At 36.4% G+C, this 20,638-nt stretch overlaps 1 protein-coding gene across 1 annotated transcript in view; it reads right to left on the bottom strand.

The window, feature by feature from the left end:
* Positions 1–930: 930 nt before the first annotated feature.
* The window catches only part of LOC126365627 (protein unc-13 homolog 4B-like), a 93,044-nt gene continuing 73,336 nt past the window's right edge, over positions 931–20,638 (bottom strand). Inside the window, exons 10-12 of the mRNA XM_050008162.1 lie at positions 18,503–18,626; positions 1,929–2,125; positions 931–1,601 (exon numbers count right to left, since the gene is read on the bottom strand). Of these exons, the coding sequence (XP_049864119.1) occupies positions 1,513–1,601; positions 1,929–2,125; positions 18,503–18,626 (410 nt within the window). The 3' untranslated portion in view covers positions 931–1,512. The remainder of the gene's footprint in view (positions 1,602–1,928; positions 2,126–18,502; positions 18,627–20,638) is intronic.

The following is a 20,638-nucleotide window of genomic DNA, read 5'->3' as shown; positions in this document are numbered from 1 at the left end:
CATTTCCCCATAATCAGGACCCCGCACGGTAATCTCAAGAGGAACCCACAGTTTTGAAATTGGCAAGGATGGCAAGCAGGAGATGGTTTCTATAGAACAGCTCAAACCTGTATACACCTATGATGGTGTACTACTTACTCAGCCTGCATCATTGCACTCCAGTGTAGAGTACACTGAAGCAGCACTCAACGAACAGGAGAAGCCCATAGCTGCACCAGCCGTCTTCACAAGAACTAACAGACAAGTCAACTACAAATTCTCCCATATACCAGAGGGCTAGAGAGGGGCTGATATGACATCACAAATTTTCTTCACTACAGCAAGGGAGTGAAGTTATTGTTGACTATAAAAGGAATAGCTGCTTGAATCGACATGGTGACCTGGGGATTTATTCTCTTTACAGTTGTGTTTCATGCAAGACTGAATAGATGTTATTAGTATTAACTAATAGCTGTTTACGTGGAAATTGCCTATTGTACTAAGTTCCCTATACAGTCAGACAACATTTATGAAATATATTCAGTATTTAAATTTAAAACTGTACAACAAATTGTAGGGTGGCATTACTCCACAAGTTCTGTCTTTGAGTTAGCTGCAGTTTTAGTACTCTACATCACCTGTGTTTCACTTTCACTCTGCCCATTAAGTGTTCAGTTGATCTAAGACAGCTACTAATTTCTGCCAAGTGCTATGCAATGTATTTTCAAAAGTATAACTGACTGATCTTGGTAAGATACTCAACTAAATGGTTGTTCTACAGAGAAATACAAACATTAAGAATTTGTATTTCATTAAAGTTCATGGAAGCTGAATACTGATGCATTTTTCATCTCAGGAGATATGTAATATTTGCCTGAAAGTGATATTTCTTTTAAGTTCAGATTTTTACAGTACTAGATAATAGTAAAGCATCTAGTTACACAACTATACTTCTGGTGAATTTTTTTTATTTATGTACAAGAATTGTTAAAATTTGTAAAAAATACAAAATGTATTATAAATATCACATTAAGAAGCACCTTTGTGCTTTCATCGCACAATAATACTGAATTGGAGTATCATCTCATACACTGTGTTCCACAAAAATGTCTTGCACTGAAAGTGACATATTCACACAATTTGGTGTTGGAACAATTGTTCTTCAAAACTTACAACAGTAATAACTTCCAGCACTTTTGCAGCACTAAGAAATAGTTGACTGAATGAACCACATTGTGGCATTTGTAATTCATTTCTGGAGCAATAGATGTTCATATCTTGAGGTCAGTCACTAGTTTATCAGTGTGTTGTGTACTGAACACAAAATATTCACAAAATTTGGTGTTGATAGCAACTGTTCTTCAAAGCTTACAACAATAGTAACTTGCCGTACTCTTGCAGCAGTATAAAATACTAGACAAAATGAACCACATAGCATCATATGTTATTCATTTCAGAGCTACAGATTTCATGTATTAAGGTCAGTTACCAGTTCATCAACACTATAACTCTGTTAGCATTTTTAATAAGGTTTCATTGTTTGAGTTTTAGCTTCTCCTTCTTCATGAATTTCTTTATCTTCTCACTTTTACAGTCTTTTAGAGCCTGAAATGAATAACTCCCTGAAAAAAATGGAGAAGGAACTATATGACTCAAGTAAATATAATTGACAGATTACAATTGTTTACAAATCCTGCTTAAAATAAGTAAGAGAAGAATTTTTGAATAAAGTTGTCTTTTGTTCATGAGCTTAATATATTTAAATTGCTCACTGATGGCACAACTGATACTAAAAATTATACATGTAAATTTCAAAAATTTTAAAAACTTGATTTTCTGTTACTTATGCAATTGATGCTTTTTAGATTTATGTCTGAGTTTAACTTCTCACATTTGTACCAAGAATATGAAGAATTTGCTTAAACTGCAATGGTAAAACAATACTGTACCAGTTGATATTGGTCGCGTTAATCTTAAAAGCTGCTGCTGCACTGTTATCTGTGGGTATTCACTGAGAGATGGTATTTGAGAGAGCAGGACAAATGTCTCACCCAAGAAAGTTCCACTCATTGTAAATATGCTACTGCTTTTTAGAGTGAACCGAATGACTGCATTATTGATATTGCATTGTTCTGTTGTGAGATCACTGGAAAAGAAAAAAAGAAAAATATAGATGAGCTCTCATACACACAATATGTTTACTGACAGACATTCCACTTTTAAAAAATATTCCCAAGAAATTACTATTACTGCATAAGGAACAGAAAAACTCAAAACTCTATTGAGAAGAATATGTCAATCATATATGCGAAAAAATATCTCAGATGACACATCTTACTTGAAACTAAGAGAGGTAGTGAGCTTGGAATGCCTTAGAGTGACATACTTTGGGCTATTACAGTCACATATTTCGTATGGTCTGATTATATGGGTGCACTCCCCTCACATCAAGAACATTTTGAAGTTACAAAAAAAGTCTTACACATAATATGCAAAAGAGTTCATAGGGAGCACTGTCTGTACTCAATATTAAAAATAATATTTTAGAGTTCATTGCCAGAGGGGAAATACATGAACATAACACCAGAGCCAAGAGTAATTTAGACATAATGGTACGTCTAAATTACCCTTAGCTCTGTGTTATGTTCATGTATTTCCCCTCTGGCAATGAATTCTGAAATATTAGCAAGAACAGGAAATTCCCACAAAGTAAACCCATTCAAAATGGTCAATAAACTGCCAATTCTATGGATATACATTTTTTTAAAAATTAGGTGGTACAGCTGGCTGTCAGATCATCCATTTTATGACATTAAAGATTTCTTCAAGATTTCTGAGGAGCATATTAGCATTTCAAAGTTTTTTGTACTTAAACATATTGTTGTATGCTTTGGTTAAGTTGTGTGTAATTACATAGTGTATACAATACACTATGTACAAGGTATACTTTACTATACTATAGTATATTATAGTATAGCTTATTGCATTAACTTTTAGAAACTATTGTGCTGTAATCTGTTACACTGCCATGCTTTAAATACATACTATAGTGTAATGATGTTAGTTTATTTTATTATTATGCTTCTACTACTACATCCTGTATGGAAAAGCCAATGTAGTTGTAAAATGATCTATGGTGAATAAAATCCTCAAATTCTTTGATTCTCGAATTCTTGTACCTGTCACGCCAATATTCAAGGGCAAATGCTGTTCTGGAAACTTTTATTATGTGGTCGGTCTCACACAGTGTGTGCCCAACCAAGGTTGGTTTCTCCACATTCCCCAATCTCAAATACCATTTACATTCAGTGATCCTAGTTTTGATGGATTGTCCAGCTGTTTCCAACACAGACTTTCCTTTGTGTACAGGATACACAGTATATTCCCAACATTGTAAGTTAGTCCCTTTTGTGCTTTACTGATCTGAGACAATCTGTCATCTTATTGACCACTTTTAAAATAGTATGTCATATTTGAACAATATAGGACCGAATCTGTCCATCATTCTAGGGATGTGTGGCAGAAAGGCCACCCCCGACACTGCTTCTCCCGATGCATCACTTTGCTGAGTGTCAGATTTTGTGATGCTTTTTATGCAACTGGTTGAGTACCTATTACTCCTCAGAATGGTTTCAAAGTATTGCATCTCACATTTGAGGTACTGTGGCTCATACATTTGTCTTGCATGCATTACAAACTTATTAATTATCTCTCTTTGTTGGCTTGGGCAATGGCTTGCCAGACTGTGTGGGTATTGGTCCCTGTGTGTCAGTTTTCAATAGATGCTGTATCCCAGGTTCTCCCCATTTCCCATAACCAGAATATCTAAAAAGGGTAGCTGTTGGTCTTTTTCTACCTCCATAGTAAATTTTGTGTTGGTTTGGAGGCAGATCAGATGTCTAAGGAATTCAGTGAGCTGTTCCTACCAAGGCTCCACACAACAAAGGTGTCATTAATCTGTCTGTGCTACACCTTAGGTTTACAATGTTCTAAGTCTAGTGCCTGTGCCTGTGTTTTGAAATGTTACATGAAGAATGTGGCCACCACTGGACTGAGTGGATTGCCCATGGTGACGCCTTCCAGCTGTTCATAGAAATTGGCATTCCACATGAAATAGCTCACAGTAAGACATTCGTGAAAGAACTTGGTGATGTCATACAAGACAATGGAAACAATACTCCGTGGAATATAAGTGAGTGGCACTATTGTACACACAGAAACAGCATCAAACTTAACCAAGATGTCGTTTGCTCCAGTTGCAGTTTCATCAGCTTCAATGAAATGTTGAGTGTCCTTTACATATGTGTCAGTCTTTCCCACACGTGGCTGAAGCAGAGGCCAAATGTTTTTCTAGTTTATATGTCAGTGAGCCATGAGTGCTTATGATTGGTCTTAGTGGAATATTATCTTTGTGGATTTCTGGTAATCCATACAGCCAAGGAGGCAGAACCTCTGTGATGTGAAGGCACCTCTGTAGATCCCCTGAGAGAGAAGATTCCTTGATTAAGTGTTTTATTTCCATGTAACTCTTTGCTCATATATTTGCATACCTTTCACCAGGTCATTGGGTCAAATAGGTCCCAATCCTTCTGATCATAATCTTCAGTCTTAATTAAAATGGTCACATTTACCTTGTCAGCAGACAGTACTAAAATATTCTTGCAGTGTTAAAGTTCTTGATAGCTTGAACTCTTATTTTTGCAGGTTGTAGTCTGATGGTTTGCTTGGCATAAAACCCTGGCAGCTTGAGGAGATATTTCCCCAGTTTTTCACAAGGAAGGGTTCAGATTGCCACTTCTGTGTTAGTCACATCCTTCATAGGTACAATTCTGTGGATGACAGCAAAATTCACCCTATTTTGAAGGATAGTCTGTTCCTCTGATGTCAATGACCATTCACTGAGGTTGACTCCCATGCACAACAGGCCAGGAAATGACATGTCAATCTGCTTCCCACATCTTGAAAATTATTTCTTCTGTTGCTCTGTGCAGCAGTTGAGTTCACTTTTCATGCTCTTGTGAGTGATGCTGTCTATCTTATGCCAGTCATCTCAGTGCATGCTGACCCTTTTTTTCTGTTGTGGTGCCACACCAAAGTTCCTAATCACCACCACTATAAGGAATACTGCTATCTTTGATATTATGACATAGCAATTTTGTACTCCTCATTTATTGCTGGCTTCTCAAAATTTTGAAGTTGAATGCACCTTTTCTCTGGATGAAGTATTAGCCATTGTTGGCTTCAGCACAGAGTGGTCATGTACAGTCATGTCATGGATAAACAGTATGATAAATTTTCTAGAAAATATAATTAAGAGTTGAAATTATTACATCAGTTACTAGGAGAAAAGTGTTTGAGCGATCCAGTTATTTGATGGAAAGACAGAGGGAATTAATTTTGAGATTTCGGGCTGAAACCGTATCATGTTTATGAATCAGTAACTTTCATGGAAGAATCTATTGACATTAGAACATAAATGAAAAGGGCTCTGTGATCAGTGATTACTGGTTTTATTTGTGTGGAAACACGTTGTAGCAATTGTTACTTCAGTATGAATGTGAAATGAGCTTAACTGTTTACACATGACTGTATGAGTTGAGGAACTGTTAGGAAAATTTGAAACATGCTAAAGAGACGACAAAACAAAATTATCTGACTCATACTGTTATTATTTCAAAGTGACATTTCCTATTTTTTCAACTGAATAACTTTAATATTTAAAACATACAAGACACATGTGTTTGAATTAGGCACAGGGTCAGATTTATTTTGTGACAAAGCACAGTCTCTCAATAAAGCCGTCAAACTCATGTCTGATGACAAAGGTAAATGTATTACATCTGACAATTACGGCAGGATGTAGTTTACATTTTATCACTTTAGGCAATTGCTTTTTTGGTGAAGAATGGGGAGGTGGCATGGAATAATGAGTATTGAACAATAAAGTGATGTGTCTGCAAGTGGAGAGAGTGACAAGAGTGGATCATCAATAGAATTGCATGTGAAACAAAATCTATACCATCTCAGATTGCAATGGTTTGAGATGAGAAGAATATTCAGCTTCTTGAATTGAAGTGGTTTGAGATTACCATCTCCACAAGGTAGCTGTGCAGTTTTCAGCGTCAAACCACAACACAAAAACCAACAGACACAGCAAAAATCGGAAGTGCTGCAATAATGGCAAATCTGAATAGTTTGAAATTGCAGCTCAAGGCAAAACTTTAGAATCATTTACTGTGAGATGAATCTTGTGTTCAGAAAGTTAGTTAGGCTTGTGATTTGTGCTTTTGACTCTTAAATGTAAAATTGTCATTGGAAAAGGAGCAAACCAGCAGATAAGAATGTGGAAAATCAGCTTGATAAAGAGAGAGATTGAGTGTGATAATACAGGGTTCAAAGATTCTGATTTTGAAGATGTGTAAAGGAGACATGGAGCTAGTGGTGGAATTAAGCAAGAGCAAAATATCAGTTCCTCAGATACAAAAACAGGAAGAGAGAAAGTGAATCCTGACTAGTAGTAAAATCGAGCATCAGTTGCTCCTAGTTATCAGTCAGTTAGATACAGCAGCACTGTTAAACATGATAGAAGAAAACACAAAAGAAAGCTCAAGAATCCAGAAAGAAATCTAGAGAGGATGCCAATTCATTTATGGAAAGTCAAGAGAAATTTTCAAAAGAATTAAAAGGAAGTCAAAAAGAAATTGCAAAGGAACTAATGAAGGAATAAAAGGAGGAGCTTAAATCAGAGCTTCAGGAAAACCAAAAGAAAATTGTGAATGAAATGAAATCTTTATTGAAAGAGAGTTGAGAGGAAATGTCAAAGATATGTGAGGAGAGACAAGAAGAGAAAAATGCAAATGTATGAAATGAAATGCAAAAAGCACCTACTATTCTTATGAAATGTTAATTACCAATGTAGTTGCAGGTGGAAGTAACATCAGACAAGGGTTTTATAAGTGAGATATGTGGTTTTGACCTCAGTTTGTCATAGAGAATGACTGATACTGCAATCTCAACTGACAAAACAACTAGTACATGCACAGACAGTGATAATACTTAACTGAATGCTAAAATCTTTGGTATGAATTCAAATGACTTCAGTGGATAAGGAATGTACTTTAAAAAGGCATACTCATACAGAGGACATGAAGAATATTATTGCAGAAGAGCTGAAGCAGACTATTACAAAACAAAAACAAGATTTTGAGAGAAATGTCAGAGTTCATTAGATCGTCAGAAGGAACTTTGAAAGTATGTTGTTTGGGAAGCAAGAAGCAATTATATTCAGTATTTTGGCAAAAGGAATTAGGAAGGCCTCTGTATTTTGAAGTAAGTTTTAAGGAAAATAATATTGTATGCATGGCAACCCTATGGCTACAGCTTGAAATTCATGATCTTCCACCAACTGAAACTGTAGACCAGGCGTGAAGAAGATTCACAGAAAATGGGACAGAGAAGAAGTCAAGAGGAAATGCAACTGAAGGGAACAAGAGAAGAGACAATTACCACTGCAAATATATGTGAGAAAACTATGGCTTGCCAGTTTATGTACAGAAACGTAGAAAGGAATGGAATGAGAGGAGAGAATGGCCAAGCTCAACCATGCATGCTTACATGGTGTGAAGTCAAATAGGCAGAGCTGAAGTAGTGTATTGTTCTTTGTTTGTTTACAACGATGTAAACATGGAAGAGAAGAGGCAAAAAGAGGGAGAAGAGGTTTGCAATGATGCACTGTGCATGTTGTAGGCCTGCAAGAAGACTGAATTGTACTCACAAACTGCAGGAGTGTCAGATGTTTACGAAAAGTGAGTTATTTAGTATTTTGGATCATTTTTTATTCATGCTAGCAGCAGTGTAGACTGTCAGCAGAATTTTTCTTCTTATGGCATTTTACAATTGAGGCACTTACAAAGTAGAGTGTTATGCCCTATGCATGATCAATTTTTGTCGGTGTACGAATGCTGGGCCATGCTATTTGTTAGCGTGCTTGCGTTTTTCTGGCATCAGAGTCCAGTGGCACTCCACCCTCTACTGCCTCTACAGAGTGTTAACAGTGCAGTAGGGCTTGCATTCATGCCATTCACTTTTCGCTGCCTGCTCTTGCAGCTGCTGGTTGCTGACCAGCTGCCAGCAACCAAAAACAACAGCTATTGCCTCCTGCCATGAAGCAACTATTAATGCCTGTCATGTTCAATTTGCATTATCAGCAGAAATGAAGTGTTAAAATTAGCTGCTACAGCCACCTATCAGCGAGTGTGGACACTGTTCAAACTGTTGCACAGAAAAGTAAAAGGGTTTTGTTGCATGTAACTAATCAAAATCTTGTATTTTCTTATATTAGAAACTTATTTTTTCAAATTTTTTAATACAAATTTTTCTGGCTGTCTTACATTACCCCAACATAAATAAATTTTTGTTAATTTTTTTATGTCATGGTAGTTAATGTACTTGAACTTGAGGACATGTTGTTTGCTGTAGATGTATAAATTTTTAAGATGCTGTACCATGTTAGGGAAAGAGTTTGTAACTAACTAGGTTCCAGTTTAATAAAAGCTTACATTCTTTTAATTTCTTCTACGTACTGAGCAGTAGTTATAGATACAGGGTGTCCATAATTACAGCTCCAGTTTCAAAATGCTGTAGAAAGAGAACCACTGCTTAGAATGATGTCAAATATGAATAGCATATTATTGATACAGAGGGAGACATCATGGGAAAAAATTAATGAAAATTTGACCAATAGAGGGTGCATTATGTGTCAGAATATGCAACCAACAAAATGCAGCATATGGCTCTTCCTCAGTTTCTGTCTGAGGCAGTAACATGACTGTCTCCATGAAGGATCATGCACTGCTTGTAAAGCCTTTTTATGAGAATGGTGGCTGTACACCAGTAGCCCTGCAGAATTTCTGGATGCTCAAGGGTTTGAGAAGAGATTACAAAATGTTCAGTACCTGCTAAGCATCTGCAGAAAAGATTACAAAGTTAAGAAAGAAAACTCTTGTGAAGTGTAATGTGGCAGAGCGATTCACATCTGATGTGTTACATGCTAAAGGGAGAATAAAAAAGTAATTTGACATGCACTGTTATTATTTCAAAGTGACTTTTTCAACTGAATAACTTTAATATTTGAAAAATATAAAAGACACACATTCATGTTAGTCACATGTTCAGGTTTATTTTGTAATGAAGCATGTTCTCTCAGTAAAGCTGTCTAACTTGAGTCTGATAGCCATAAGAAAATTCATTAACAGTCTCAAGAGACATGGACAGATTTGTTACACCACACAGACACATCATATGTATGAGCTTTTCTTCGTGAGTGAATTCATACAACACAGAGAGATTTGGCAAGAACAGATGAGCTACTTTTGGACAGTTTATATCAAATAAGTGGCAGCATCAACTGAGACAACTAGGATATGTTTGACAGCTTCATCCACAGGAGAATGCAGAACAAACTTGACTGTAGCATCAAGCAACAGAAGAAAAAATTTGCAAGATATGGAAAGAAGATATACAAGTTGATTCCAATCATATCACACACAGTGGTCAACCTCAGTGAATGACCACTGACATCAGAGGGACTGTCTGTCCCTCAAAATGGAGGGAATTTTGGTATTGTCTCAAGAACTTTACCTGCTGAGAAAATCATTGCTAATATCAAAGTGGCCGTCCGGGTCATTCCTTGTGAAAAATCTGAGAAAATGTGATATGAAACAGTCAGGGTATTGTGTTGAGCAAAACTACCAGCTTGAAACCTGAAAAGAGAAGTGTTACAAGCTATCATGAGCCTTAACAGTTACAAGGATACATTAGTAGTGCCTGCCAATAAGGAAAATGTTACTTAAAATGAAGACCAAAGATTATGAGGAAAAGAATTGGGACCTATTAGATTCGACAATGTACTGAAGGCATAGATCCAGTGCAGCAGATCACAGAGTATATGACTCAATTAATCAAGGTGGCTTCTCTCTTGGCAGACCTATATAGAATGCTGTATGTCACAGAAGTCATATCATCTTGGATGTATGGATTATGTTGCTTTAAGACGGATGATAAAACCTCCTGGCTCACTGATGTATAAATTGGTGGTACACTAGACCTCTCTAATTCAGCTACACATAGGAAATACTGACACATACATAAAGAATCTGGGACATTTCACTGAGAAACTGAAGAACGTAAAATTGGATCAAGCAATGTTTGGCCAGCTTTGACATTGTTTCTTTGTTTACAAAAGTGGCACTCAGTGATTCCATGGAGACTATCAATTCCCTTTTCCTGCATGACATCACCAAGGTCTTTCATGAACATCTTACCACAAGCTATTTCATGTGGAATATTGATTTCTATAAACAGTTGGAAGGTGTCACCATGGGTAATCCAGTCAGTCCAGTGGGCCAATTTCTTCAAGTAACATTTTGAAAGACATGCTCTGGACTTTGAATCTTGTAAACATAAGGTGTGGTACAGCCACATTAGTGATAACTTGGTTGTATGGGGTTGTAGTGAGGAAAGGCTTTGTGAGTTCCTTTACTTCTGAACAGTCTCCATGCCAACATAAAATTTACTATGGAGGTAGTAAATGACCAACTAGATGTGCTGGTTATGAGGAAAGGGGAAAACATGGGACACAGCATGAATCGAAAACTGACACAAACTGACAAACCATCACCAAAGCCAGAAAAAAGGGGATGACTCTCAATGATTGAAAGACAAGCATTATGACAGCCATGGTGCCTCAGACAATGCAACACCTGAAAAGCATTCTGAGTAGTAATGGGTACTGAACCAGTTGCGTAAGAAGTGTCGCAAAATATATCACTCAGGGAAGTGCCATGTTGGAAGAAGAAAAGTCAGGATGGCTTCTCTGTCATACATTTCATGGTCAGAGACAAAACTGGCTGTATATTGTGCAAACATGGCATAAAAACTCATTACAACCAAGAAGATCAAACGGTGCAGCCAAATGGCAAAGAGCAAAAGAGACCAACTTACAGTGTTGGAAATGTATCATATATCTGTAAATGTGGGAAAATCTATGTTGGATTGATTGGAAATCCATAACGCCAGGGTCACTGAATATAAACCATATTTAATGTTGGGACAGGTGGAGTAATCACCCGTGACAGAGAATGCACATGTGTCGCTGATCACATAATAAAATTTGCCAACACAGAATTTCTTGCTGTTGAGAACTACCACAACCACTTCTTCAGAGAAGCCATAATACCCATAAATGTGATAACAGCTTCAGCAAGAGAAACTGATATGGTGAATGGATCCTGGATTCCTGTGCTGCAGTGCATGAGTGTTGCAGGCAGCACGGATGTGGAGAAGCCCTCAGACATTGGTACAACAGGTACATAAGATCTGTAACTGCAAGTTCCATTTCAGTCAGCTAGCAGCAATGGAGGGTGAAGCTTTGACAAAACCACCCAGTGTTACTTGTGAAACTTAAGAAAAATCATCAAAGAAATTTTCACCAAAGAACTTGAGATAGAAGCCAATAGACAGTTTGTCGTTAAACATATGATCAGGTTTCAGTGCAACTTCATACACATACACACCATTGGTGGGTATTTCGACTAGAATTGCAATTCTCTGTGGCAAATAGAATGGCCAACAGAGCGCATTAGTGTTGTTCACATTTAGGACTGATATGGTATATAAGGGGCATAATCTATGTCAGATGTTGGTGGATCACTGTGAAGGACATGAAGGTACCATGTAATTGTGTGAGAGCGTTTTATCAGCATCTGATAGGAGTTTTAGAGGGCCTCATTGTAGTCAAATTGTGCAATATCTAAATTTGTGGGGCACTGGAGTGTGAGAGTGTCTCAAAAAGTTTGACTTCAATGGAACATGAGGGCAGACATGCTTGTCAAGATTCTGGCTGAACATATCTGACCACCACAATGGAGGATCACCATATTCTGTACCAAGAACATCAAAACCCCTTCACAGCTGCACTTGCCATCCAAGAACCAGTAACGGGCTCCATGCAACCTTCTGTGTTATCCTATGTCATTGGTCAGAGACTAGCAACAGCCAGACTAGGGAATTATCATTTCATGGTTAAGCTGCCGTTGACACCACAAAACAAATGGTTGAGTTTGGAGTGGCACCATGAACAGGCAGCAAGCACTACTGATGAATGTCCTGCATTGACTTCAGTGATGAATCATAGTTCTGCATGACCCTAGATAGCCATTATTGTTGAGTGTGGTGCCTCCCTGAAGAGGTCCCATTCTTCCAATGTTTTTAAGAGGCACAATGATCTTACTCCAGGAGAACCTCAGGTAGGACTTCAGGTCACGGCTGTTAGTGATGACACAATTGTATGGCTCAGGTATCCTGTGTCATCATGCATTAATTCTCATGCCATTTTTCAACTGGGCAATGCTTACCGACATATGTCACATGTCTGTATGAAATAGACAAAGTATAATACCAACTAAAAAGAAATATATCTGCCATATGAATAGGTGTCAAAGAGAGCAATGGTTAATGACAATGGTAAAATGTGGATTACCTTACAACCCTCTTAAATTGTTCCTATGACCCTTGGCTGTACTCTTCATCTTAATCCTTACATGTTCCAACACTGGATTTCTCTTTTCTTTTCATGTATCTCTCATTCACACTGTGCCATCCCAGTTTTGTGACAGATAGTAGTATGACTCCACATTTTCCATTACTGATGATACAAAAAACCTTTCTCCTCTCCTACTTCTCAGTAGATTCCTAACTCCTCCTTGCCTAGCACATTATGATGGTCCACAATGCCCCAATTGTCTCTCTTAATTCATGCACATCTATCTGGAGAATCAATCATAAACAATCTCTTCATATCATCTCCATACAATGTCAACTCCATACGATGTCATCAGTTTCAGCAACAGCTTCACATCCAGTTTCTGCAATCCCTCCTCTTTCTTCCATATCTGAGGTTTCAACAGTCCTTTTTTGTAGCATATTTCAATGGATTCTGTAATTGTATAGAGTCAGATTGTATATCTCTGCTATAATGACACAAAGATATTCTGGAAAATGAACATTATGCCCACAATCATCATGGGCTATCACAGAACAATTAATAGATTTAACATTTATTGTAGCAACAGCTTTGTCTCAAGAGACAAAATAAGATGTTTCTTAGCAATGCAATTAGCCTTCATCCTGCACATTTCTTTCTGCTGTCACTGATTTGCCATTAACAACATGAAAATCTCCATCACACTCTAAAAGAGTCTTCACAATAATTTACCTGCTTATCCAACTTTCTTCAGCAGAGAGGTTTCCAATTTGTTGCTTATTGTCTGCCATAATTGATTATTATGATGTTGTATAATGTCATGATGCTGTCAAAAGCATTTACAACTATCTCAGTTGATTACCACAGAACTCCAGTATTCTTGGCAGAAGCTGTGCTGAGCTACTATGCCAGAATACTTTCACAGACTTTGTACATTTCAAAGCATAGTTTCATCTGCAGAGCTTCAGGTGAATCTTGAAGGACCTTCACTATCAATGTGACAGAAATATATGTCTGTGAATTTTACTGACTTCCGTTGCATTTATCTGTGATTTTTGCTGATTTATGTTACACATGGAATTACACTGAAGCATCTTCTATATTCTATGGTGAATTTAATGGAAAATGAACAGGGCACAAGCGCAGGGCCTTACCTCTTAGGGGCCCCCAGTAACTCAAAACTCACAATAAAAACTATGAACAAATATTGTATAAGTATTTTCAGATGTTATTTCTGTAATATTTTATCATTTTTATTCAATTTTCTGTCCTGTTATGTTGTAGGAGGATACATAATGATTCAGACAGAATTTGTACTTGGTGTGATGAATTGCAGCTTGTACATAACAGGGAACAATGTAAGCTAATGCAGATGAGCAGTAAATTACTCCCGTAATGTTCAAATACAGTATTAATAGTGTGGTGCCTAAACACTGACTTTAATTAAATGTCTAGGTTTGAAGTTGCAAAACAATATGACATGGAAGGAGCATGTAAGGCTTGCTATAGGTAAGGCAAATGGTTGGTTCATCTATAAAGGAGACCACATACAGAACACTTACATTATCCATTCTTCAGTACTGCTTGAGTATTTGAGACCCCACCTATCTGGATAAAAGGAAGACATTGAAGGGATTTGTTACCAGTAGTTTTGATCAACACCTAAGTATTACAGAAATATTCTGTGGTCTCAAATTGGAATCCCTGGAAGGAAGAAGACATATTTTTTGCAAAACACTCTTGAGAAAGTTTAGAGAGCTGGCATTTGCAACTGATTGCAGAACAATTCCACTGCCAGCAATATACATCTCACATAAAGACCATGAAGATAAGAAAAATCAGGACTCATATAGAAGCATTTTTCACCCACTCCATTTGTATTTGGAGCAGTGTATGTAGATGTATTTGTAAACATTAACCCACTTCTACAGTTTTGCAAAAGAAGAAGCTACTGAAAAATTACATAAAAGCAAAATGTAGATGGGAATGTTTAATTCCACTGTTTAGGAATATTCTTTCCCCATTATGAAGACACTAGGCTTTTCTATATCACTTTTGTTACTGACTTCCAAAATGCTTATATTTTCACATTCAAAAAATGTGTACTGTTTTACTGTACCTCTCAAACCAACTCAGATATCCTACTGAAGCATGAGCATGAAAAACTGGTACAAAATAATAGGTAACACCTGTATCTATTCTCTGGACAAGCTATCTTACAGTGCGTGGCAGTGTGTCTTCATGTTGCTGTGGTCACTTCCCCTTTTGTTGTTCTAATCATTAATAGTAAACTGGATGAATGACTGATAGTAAGCATCTTTATTAAGTAAAGTCTCTCTAATTTTACCTTTGCGGCCTTTTTGTTAGATACATGGAGGAGAAAATGATATGTCGACACACTCTTCAAGGAAATTATATTCTCACATTCTCAAAACCTTAACACCATAAAGCACACTGTGATGCACAACATTCTATTACAAACTCATAAAAAAACATGCTGCTCTTCTTTTAATAGTCTCTGTTTCCTATATCAGCCCTCCTTCTAAGGCTCCCAGCAGAAGGGTGGACTGCACTTCCTAAGGATTATTTCAGTGAGACGGACTCTAACATCTATCTTCCCTATGATTAGTTTTTATAATAATTCAGTTTTTAAGCTAGATGAACATATACTGTGGGTATATTTTTAGATCTTGCAAAGGTTTTTGAACTGGTCAACCATGCACTTCTCTAGCAGAAACTGAGGACATGCAGTATGATGTTCACATTTTTTGAACTCCTGTCTGCATACCTAAAAAGCCATAAACAAATAAATTATAAAAATGGGGAGAGAAAAATCAACAGTCAGTCTATGACTAATCAGTAATGAATGACATGCCACAGGGGTCAAGACTGGGCTCGTTTATTTTTCTTGAGTATGTAAGTAATATTGTACAACCTTCTAATTCCCATTAAATTACTTACACTGATGATACCTCTGTGTTGTTTAACACTCACAATGAAAAGGATATAACATGTTTTTCAAAACATGGGGCATCAGAAGTAACCAAAAATTTTAGTAACCAGATATTAAAAGTCAATTACACAAAATCATGGTTACTGTAACTGAAAGCAAATATGGTTAACATTTACTTTTATTTCCTTTTGTTATTATTTTTTTGGGAAAGCTCATAATTTTTGTTACATCTAAGTCCTTGACCATTCTCAGCCCACCTGTATACATACACACAGTTTGGAAAAAAGAAGAAAGAAATGGCAGTTAATTGAAACTCTGAAGACCAAGCTGTGCTTCAAGGTATACACTCATGAATAAAATTTGCTACTGAAAGTGCAGTAGAGAGAGGTTATTGTGAAATTTCATATTTGCCAAGTTTACTTATTAGGGATTAATCAATATGGTGACAACTGTTAGGTAAGATTATGAAATAATACTGGACATGATGTAAATATATATTGACATTTCCCACCGTAATACATTTTCATGGTGCCCATAATGGCTATTCCTGGCAAGGACGAAGACAGTAAAATGAATGGAAAATATTCTAATATATTTGTCATTTTGTGTAATCACTTCCATGTGAGAGAAATCTGTCCATGCTAACAAGCAAACAGAGTAGTTTCAAATGAAAGAGTTTATGGCTTGCAGCAAAGCATGGTCAGACCTGTCTCACTTTCATCGTTATTCACAACGAAAGCAGTCATTATCATTATGGCCCCAAAAGGATATGTGAAAGTACTTCCTGGAAATCAGTTGCTGTGTTGTCTATGAAGGAGACCACATTGTTCCACATATGGCAAAGGGCGCCTGTTTTCTTTGATTCCTATGGAATTTTGGGTCAATGTTAGATACCTTTTGCTTGCTTCATTTGCTATATTTTTATATTTTCTCCCTTATCAACTAAATTTAACATCTTGTGTATTATCCTATGATTTCCACTAGGTGTTGTCTTGTTGACCAGTTGTTACTGCACTAACTTTACTATTTAACATCTCAAAGATACTGATTACTATTGCATTGCATTCCTTTCCCAGGTTTCAATTAGTCATTGCTTAATGCTTTCTTTGAAATTCTCAATACTATCTGATTTTTCAACTTTTTAATTTCATACATCTCCAGATTCACTGACTTTACTCTGCATTTCATGACTAATATTATCCATCTGAAACTGTCCGGAGATCTCTTCCTCATATAAAAAAATTCCCATTCCTGCATTGCATTCCTTTCCCACGTTTCAATTAGTCATTGCTTAATGCTTTCTTTGAAATTCTCAGTACTATCTGATTTTTCAGCTTTTTAATTTTATATGTCTCCAGATTCACTGACTTTACTCTGCATTTCATAACTAACATTATCCATCTGAAACTGTCCAATGTTTCCAGATCTCTCCCTCATATAAAAACTTTCCTCACAACTCTTAAACTGGTTATAAGCAATGATTAAAGTGTGAATTGTGGAAAATTCTATCAAGTTGCTTCCCATTCATTCCTTTGTCCTACTATTTTTCTTTCTGTTATTTATCAAATCTGAGTTACTTAAGACTGTTAAATTTTCATTTCCTTCAAAATACTCCAAATTTCATTTATCTCCTCAGACATTTTTCCAGTATCTTCACCATCTGTGGAGTAAGTAGGCATATACAATTGTACTGCTGTGGTGGGTCATGGCTTTGTATCTACCTTGACTATGATAATCTGTTATTCATACTGCTTCAAAATACTCCAAATTTCTTTTATCTCCTCAGACATTTTTCCAGTATCTTCACCATCTGTGGAGTAAGTAGGCATATACAATTGTACTGCTGTGGTGGGTCATGACTTTGAATCTACCTTGACTATGATAATCTGTTATTCATACTGAATCTGTTATTCACCTGCATTCCATTTTGTTGTTCATTATTACCTACTCTTACTATTTGATTTTGTGGCAATGGACTGACTTGACCAGAAATTCCTGTTCTTCCTCCCATTGCACTTTACTAATTACCACTATCTAACTTCAATTTATCTCTTTCTCTTTTCAGATTCTCTAACCTTCTTGCATGTTTAAGGTATCTAAAATTCCACATTCTGACCCCACAGTTTTCTGATGACAGCATTCTCCTGAGTAGTCTCTGCTTGGAGATACGAATGAGGGACTATTTTATCCCTGGAATATTCTACCTTAGAGAATGTCATCATTATTAACCCACACAATAAAATTTTGTGTTCTGAGGAAAATGATGATTGTAATTTCCTCTTGTTTTCAGCCCTATCGGAGTACCAGCATAGCAAGGTCATTTGGCTAGTGTTACAAGGCCAGTTCAGTAGATCATCCAAAATGTGCTGTTAACTGCTAAATAGGCTGCCAATCCTTGTCAGAAAGCATATATCAACCACTCTTTCCAAAGAAATTCCTTCAATGTGGCTGCACCTATGGCTGTCTATATCATCGAGACACATATGCCACCCCACAAAGGCAAGGTCCATGGTGCATATTTCATGCACATCTTACAATGATCTCTTTCAGAATCTTAGAATTCTTACATTCACTTTACAATATGCATACTTCTGAATTACTTCATAATTTTTTGAAGAAGGATATTTCTATTAATCAATTCTCTACTGTAGATATTCTGATGCAGTACTTGTTGTTTAAAAATTACTTCCTACATACTATTATGGAGATAACTATAGCCTTCAGTACCAACAATCATAATGAGATACATTCTCTTTGTGAGTGCTTTTGCTGACCAGTTCAGTATTGCTTTGAAGAGCTACTATGTAACATATTTAGCGTGTGTAGCTGAGTATGGAAATTACTCTGATTTTATAATTTCAGTCCCAAATATTTTACTATCCCTCCGTTTTTCTTTTTTAAGAGGCCATCTGTTGATCAATTGCTAAGAAGTTAAATCAGTTCTTGTACCACTTACGTATACTGAGGCTAAAAAACATAATAAAACTTTTTGGATTATGAGTTACATCATTCTCCCAATTAAAACTTACACATTGAATGTTTCATCAAATATGGGATATAATGTATTTCTCTGCACCTTAGTCTTCATCTTCCCAACAGACTTATATTTTTCTTTGGGAAGGAGTTGCATCTTTATATATGCATTGCAATTTGCTGAAACAAAGAGAAACAATTATAAAAGTTTCTGTAGAGAGCATTACAATACATGTTTCAAAATTGCATCACCAAGCATGATAAATGTGATTGAAATTAAATTTTCAATATATATCAGAAACATTACGAAATACAAATGACTAAGATTACAATAATGTTCTTAATTTCTGATTCTGAGAATCTAGTATGTTATAAAACTCCTACTTGCTGTAATCAGAGTCTTTAAGCATCACTGCATGAGAAAAGAGATCTTGGATATGTTCCACAAGAATCTCCAGCAATGTGACTTGTATGTGTACCCACAAGTCATCCACAATAATTTCTGAAGAACGATGACAAACAAGTTGGTAACAAATCACGTACCAAACATATTTGATGAGCAACATGCCAAGCAAACATCTGGATCAAGGTAACAGTAATATTTGTAATTCTTTGAGGAAGATGTCATATACCCTGTTACTTGTGAATGGGCACTGTCTTGCTGAAATATGATGTTTGGAGTTGACTGAAGCAGGTTATACAAAATGAAAGCTATCTCAATGACATGGGCATTTATAGTTCAACCCACTGCAAATGGTGTAAAACAGCCAATGCACACAGATCCATACCTAATCCAGTACTCCCATATTGAACCAAGTCTCTGGAAAACATAGTATGGTCCATTATGGTTATGGCATGGTATTTCAGGTCTCATGTTGTTCTCACATTCTAATGTGTGCTGGTATGTCAACACCTTTACACCTCACTCTCATCATATGTTTATGTCATGTCCTTTGATTTTAAGAAGGCATTGGCTGACTAGCACTCAATTTCAGTGGTACAATTAATTTGATCACTCTCTAGTGCCTGAGAACACTATAGCATTGACCTTTCTATGTGTACTAAAGAGGGCACTGATGCACACTCATGTACTGTCTCTGAGAAATCTTAATCATTCCTGTGCACCCTGTTCTGTGCATTCTCTGAATTTAAAGTCATTTTGGACATTACTTCAGGATGTTACAATTTGCACAAACATTGGTACAATTAACTCTGTAGCACATTGTGGCTACTACAGTGGACAGCAGTTAACGGTCACTTCTTTGGCATTTTCGATCAGTCCTGAGGCCACAAATGTACACAATCAACTGCAATGGGCACTCCCTACTGGTGTTGTGCTCTGCATGCATTTGCATCTTCATGACTGATTTGCGATTTGCCCCAGAATACAGCTCACAACATGTAAACCAACAAAAGAAAAATTAAATAAAAGTACTTCATCAAAATATTCAATACTTTGGTAATGAAAAACTAGAAGCAGAAATACTCCTGAGTGGAGTAAGACCAGATATATTATGCATAAGTGAACATGGACTAACTGAAAGTAAAATACATAATGTAGCAATAAAGGACTACAAACTAGCTAGTTACTTCTGCAGATCTAAATATAAGGGTGGTGGCATTTGTATATATATTAAAACAGGTACTCTATCAAAGAATGTAAACAGTGAAGCTGCTACATTTCCCATAGCTAGAGAAAAAGACTTTGAAGTTACTGGTATAGTGGCAGAGGATTTTAGAGTGTTTTGTGTGTACAGGTCACCATGTGGCAATATTAGCATCTTTCTAAAAAAATTGCTAGCTTATTGAGAATGAACATGAAGAGAAATCTTATTATATGTGGAGACTTCAATATTAACATGGGAAAAGACACAAAAATAAGATAGGATTTTGAAGAATTGTTAATACAGCATAACATGAAAGTGACAATAACTGCACCAACAAGAGTGACTTCACAAAGTGAGACAATTATTGACAACATAATTACTAATATGTGTAACCATGAGTCACATGTAGTTCAGACAGAAATATCTGATCATCATGGACAACTAATCAGCTTTTGCAGAAGTAATGACTCAGTATCAGAACCAAAACAAAAAACAAAAGAAATTAGGATCATCAGTGAACAAATTATCAACATCTTTAGAACAATGTTAAGTAAGGAAACCTGGAATGAAACCCTACAGGCCCAG

This window comes from Schistocerca gregaria, chromosome 1 (genome assembly GCF_023897955.1).
Source record: "Schistocerca gregaria isolate iqSchGreg1 chromosome 1, iqSchGreg1.2, whole genome shotgun sequence".
Taxonomy (NCBI): domain Eukaryota; kingdom Metazoa; phylum Arthropoda; class Insecta; order Orthoptera; family Acrididae; genus Schistocerca; species Schistocerca gregaria.
Note: the sequence above shows the minus strand (reverse complement) of the source record. Positions and strands in the feature narration are given on the sequence as shown.